Genomic DNA, 5795 nt, shown 5'->3' with positions numbered 1-5795 from the left:
CTTCTATCTGGCACTGTGTTCCTTCTCAAGTAGTTCACAGGTATAAATATATGTGCTAATGTTCAGAAAGTATGCATATTCCTCATGGAGTTTCAAGGACATCACATTTTTCTCTGGTTTTCTAGCATTCCAAGATCCACTCACCTCTACTCTTTTTTCCCATTCTGTCTCTCTCTTCCCTCCCCAGTCCCAGCATTCCCATTACTCCACACACCCCAAATAACACCACCTTCCACCATCCCCCCTCTCATGAATTCCCTCCACCCATAAACCATGGCTCTGTTCATGTTCCTCCCTCCTCTATTTCCTGCCAAACACTCACTTTCCTGACCTCCCCATGGGTAACAACTGTTTCCTAATATACTCCACACACCCCAAATAACACCACCTTCCACCATCCCCCCTCTCATGACTTCCCTCCACCCATAAACCATGGCTCTGTTCATGTTCTTCCCTCCTCTATTTCCTGCCAAACACTCACTTTCCTGGCCTCCCCATGGGTAACAACTGTTTCCTAATGTGTCCTTTTCAGGTACTTCCTTTTCCTTTACCAGTGTATATCCTTTCCCTTTTCAGGTGCCTGGTGTTACATCAGAATTTATACACTCACATATAAGGGTTTGGTGCTACAATTTGCACATGAGAAAGAACATACGTCACTTGCTTTTCTGAGTTTGTATTACTTCTCTTAGTATAATATTCTCTAGTTACATCCATTTACCTGAAAATTTCATAATTTCAGCTTAACTTTCTGCTGAGAAGAACTCCATTCTGCAAATGCGCCACCGTTTCAAAACCATTCGTCAGCTGAGGGACATTTATGTTGTTTCCATTTCTTAGCTATTTTGAAGAGAACAGCAACAAACACGGAGGTACAGGTATCTCTACAGTGGGGTTAGTCCTTTGGGTATATGCCAAGGAGTGGTGTAACTGGATTATATGATTTATTTATTTTATTTTATGTGTATGAGTATTTTGCCTGCATGCATGTAAGTTAATGACATGCCTGCTATGCCCACAGAGGTGAGAGCTGGAATTTGGGAAAGTTGTTAACTGCCTTATGGGTGCTGGGAATAAAGCCAACGTCCTCTGCAAGAGCAGCCCATGCTCTTAACCCCTGAGCCATCTCTCAAGTCCCAATTGTATTATGTCATAGGATTTATAAAACCTATAATTGGTAAGCCTTTGGAAACATATTTAAAACATTAGTATTTTTCAGAATGTTTTGGATATTTACACACCACAAAGCTTAATAACTAGAGGAAGAAATATTTTCCCACAAAGAAACAGTGACAGCATGATGAAGAATGCAGTAATGAACATGGCTTCCTTTAGAGTCTGCAGGGGCAAAAACAGTTCTCAGTTTTTCGCACTGTCAGGGCAGGTCCACTCCATCCATAGTACTGTGTCTCCTGTTCCCTCTAAACAGCTCAAAGAGGCAAACCTTTCCCCACATCTTACACTGTATTCCTGCTGAAGGCAAATCACCTGTCAGAAACATCAATTTCCTATAGTCTTCACATGAGACTATCAATACACCATCATCTTCCTGGTGGACTCTGTTTTGATTTGCAAATGTCATTTTCTAGCTTTCTCATGTGTTCCACCTTTTAAATATGAGGTTCACAAAAATCTGCTATCTTATTCAGAACATGTATTAAATTCTGTCTTTTATGCAAAAGTTGGACAGGACATAGGTGAGGGAATTAGTAAGCATGCTGTTTCTGCTTTTAGAAAGTAATTGGTACAGCTAAATACCTAGTTTATTATGAAAGGTCTTTCATTCTTCAATTCAATTCAACTTACCCTGTACCCTCCACAGAATATTTCCTGCATTGCAGTATTCCTCACATACCACAATACTCACCGATATAGAAGATTTCATTTCTACCCAGTGTCATAATGCACCACTGATCTCATTCTACTTGTCAGAGCTAACTTACTAAGCATTGAGTTTTTTGGTATCATTTGCTTCCATCTGGATGTTATAGTAGTATAAATGTTATTTGTGAGTAACATGATGAATGTCTGTCCATCTGTCAGTGGGAGAGGGAGAGAGCAAGGAAAAGGAGAGAGAGAGATTGAGGGGAGATTGGTGTGTTAAGAGTGTATAATATTTCTCTATGACCACACTCATCTCTCACTCATGAATGAGTACTATGTATTTTCACTGTAATGATATTACTACGTAATTATAAATCTCCTTTCCAATTTTTGTGTCATTTATCTTTCATTCCCAGTAAACTCAGAAATTTGAGTCTTTAAGGCAAGGTCATAGCCAACCCATTTTATTCATGTCTGTAAAGCAAATAAGAAAATCAATTATTTTGTGCCCTGTGTATATATAATGTAATGTTTGAAACATGACCTATTAAAAAGTATTCAGACTATTTATCCTCTCAAAATCAATCTTATCCATATACTTACCTAGAATTTTAATTCAGGATAAATTTTATAAATATCTTGTGCATATATATATATATTATATTCCACTAAAATTGTTTCAAAATTTCTAACTCCCCCACACTGTAACTAGCACTGTAATACATATTGAAAGAGATATATTGAGACATGAAGAACCTATATGTATTTAGGATAGTATAATGTTCATCTTTTACAGGAATAATGTAGTTGTTTGCATCTTACAGAAATAAAATGCATTATTACTAAGAGGAAGGCTCAGTGTGAACTTCACATGTGTCTTTTCCTTTCTTTGTCTCAGAGTAGGTGAACAGCTGATAACATGACCGACCACATGGTGGACACAGATTTCTTCCTCATGGAATTGTCTGACAGCAAGCAGCTCCAGGTGCTCCAGGGCTTTATGTTCCTGCTGATTTACTTGGTGTCCCTAATGGGGAATCTTATCATCATGCTTACCACTGTGGACCACTGTCTTCACTCCTCCATGTACTTTTTCCTTAAGGACTTGTCCTTCCTCTATGTGTGCTTCATTTCAGTCACAGTCCCAAAGCTTATTCTCAACTCTTTGTCTCACAGGAGCACTATCTCTTTCCCAGGATGTGTGTGTCAGGTCTTCTTCATGGTTTCCTTTGCTGGAACTGAAATTTCCATCCTCACAGCCTTGTCCTGTGACTGTTATGTGGCCATCTGTCACCAGCTGCACTATGATACCATCATGGAGAGGGCAGAATGTATGCTGATTCTAGCTGCCTCGTGGCTATTTGGAAGTCTCTTTGGGGTCTTATACTCATATGGCACATTTTCTTTATCTTTCTGTGATACCAGAAAAGTGCCACAGTTCTTCTGTGACGTCCCCTCTCTGCTGAAGATTTCTTGCTCAAATATGCATGTCACCATTCACTCTATTCTCATCTTAGGACTCACGTATGGGTATTTCTGCTTAGTGTCCATAGGGTTTTCATATGTTTACATTTTCAACACAGTGTTGAAAATGCCCTTCTTAAAACGGATGTCAAAAGTCTTTTCTACCTGCATGCCCCATCACATAGTCATCGCCACATTTTTAGTCACAGATGCCACAGCCTATGTGAAACCAGTTCCTGATTCCCCACAGCTTTGGGACTTTTTGGTATCTGTTTTCTATTCTGTGATGCCTCCATCTATGAACCCTATAATATACAGCCTAAGGAATAATGAAATGAAAGCTGCGTTTTGGAACATTTTATAGAAACCAGATCATTATGTATTTTATAGGGGGGAAAGCAGTCCTACTATGTAGAAAGGCTATGTGAAATCTTTTCCATATTTATCCATGTCCATATTTCCAATTATGATCATTTTAATTTAGATAAAAAATTGACTTAAAACTTCTAGAAAGGGGTTTACAAATTCATAATCCTGAGTCACCTTCGTTATCTCAAAACCTGCTTAAGCTGGGTATTTGTTACTTATTGTGCATCCGTCCAATATGATCCTGAGAATCACTGTGACAGATTTCTGAATGATGTAAGAAAACTATCCTCTTCTAATTACTTGACACTTCTTGATTACATATCTCTACATTATAAAGACACTTTGCATTATGTGAGTAAGATAATGTATTTTAAATTAGTAGATTATTCTAGTATTCATAACAGAAAGCCAAGTCCATATGGATTCACAACAGAATTTTACCAGAATTTCAAAGAGGATCTACAATGAATAATACTTAAATTAATAAAAATAAAACATATAATTCTCAACCTCCTTCTATGAAGCCAATATTATTCTAATACCAAAACCAGAGAGGGAGGGAGAGGAGAGGAGAGAGAGAGAGAGAGAGAGGATACTATGGACCCATATCCCTAATGAGCATAAATACAAAAATTCTTAACAAAACACTCACAAATCACATAGAGATACACATCAAAAAGATCATCCATGAATATCAAGTTGTCTTTATTATGGATATGCAAATCTCATTCAACATATGTAAGTCAGTGAGCAAAATAAATCATAAAGGTTACAGACAAAAATCACATGATCATCTCAATAGATTCAAAACAGACCTTTGAGAAAATCCAACACGAATTCCTGGCAAAAGTAATAAAGGGAATTGGGCTGAGTGAAACATACTGCAATATAATTAAGGGTATATACAATAAACCCAGAGGCGACATCATTCTAAATGGAGGAAAACTTAAGTCATTTCAATTAAAATCAGTAATAAGACAAGGCTGTTCCTATTCCTTTTCAATACAGTGCTTGAGCAAAAACCAAGGAAAGGAAACTAAAGGGGTACTAATTGGAAAAGAAGAGGTCAGATTATCAGCACTTGCAGATGATATGATAATATACATAAGCGCTCTCAAAAATTTCACCAGAAAACTTAAGGAGATGATCACATTTTCAGCAAAGTGTCAGGATAGAAAAGAAGTTTACAAAAATGAGTAGCTTTTCTACATATAAATAGCAACCAATCACAGGAAGAGTTCATTGAAATATATTGACAATGGCCACCAAAATCTCTAGGGAAAAAAAACTAACCAAAGAATTCTCCAGTGAAAACTGCAAGTCTCTGAAAAAGAGATTGAGGAAGATCCAAGGAGACAGAAAGATATCCCATGTTCATGGAATTAACAGTATGAGAATCACCGCTCTACCTAAAGCAAGTTAATGTAATCCAAATCAAAATCCCCATGACATTCTTCACATAAACAGAAAATAATCTAAAATTAATATGGAACCATAAAGGAATTCAGATGCCCAAAGCAAATCTGAGTGCAAAGAGCAATTCTGGGGAGATTGCCATACCAGATCTCAAGCAATGTTAAGGAGCTATGTCATAAAAACAGCATGATACTATCATACAAACAGACATGTCGATCAATGGAAAATAATAGAAGACTCAAATATGAATGCATACAATTTCAGGCACCTATTATTTGACAAAGATGCCAACAATAAACACTGTAGGAAAGACAACATTTTCAACAAACAGTGCTGGCAAAACTGCATCTCCATGTGTAGAAGAATGAACTAAGGTCCATACTTATTGCCCTGCACAAAAGTCAACTCCAAATTCATCAAAGACCCCAATGTGAAATATGAAATGCTGAAATTGTGAGAATAAAACATTTTCAGTACCTTAAAAGATATAGGTGCAGGAAAAGACTTTCTAAAGAAGACATCAGTCGCTCAGGAGTTAAGGTCAACAGTTAACAAATGGGACCTTGTTAAACTAAATGTTGCTGTACAGCAAAAGAAACAATCAAGTGAATAGGAAGCTCACAGAGTGGGAGAAAATATTCAGCAGCTATACATCTGACAGAAGATTATATCCAGAATATACAAAAAACTTTAAAAAAGAAAAAAAGAAGAATCAAGCAAAT

General features: G+C 37.1%; 1 protein-coding gene across 1 annotated transcript; it reads left to right on the top strand.

The window, feature by feature from the left end:
• The first annotated feature begins 2743 nt into the window (after window positions 1–2743).
• Window positions 2744–3652, top strand: LOC103746443 (olfactory receptor 14A16-like). Its single transcript, XM_008848627.1, has one exon. The coding sequence runs from the start codon at window positions 2744–2746 to the stop codon at window positions 3650–3652; it is 909 nt and encodes a 302-aa protein (XP_008846849.1).
• The last annotated feature ends 2143 nt before the right edge of the window (window positions 3653–5795 follow it).

Source organism: Nannospalax galili, unplaced genomic scaffold (genome assembly GCF_000622305.1).
Source record: "Nannospalax galili isolate Female #2095 unplaced genomic scaffold, S.galili_v1.0 scaffold1704, whole genome shotgun sequence".
Classification (NCBI taxonomy): Eukaryota; Metazoa; Chordata; class Mammalia; order Rodentia; family Spalacidae; genus Nannospalax; species Nannospalax galili.
This window is presented reverse-complemented; position numbering and strand designations above follow the sequence as displayed.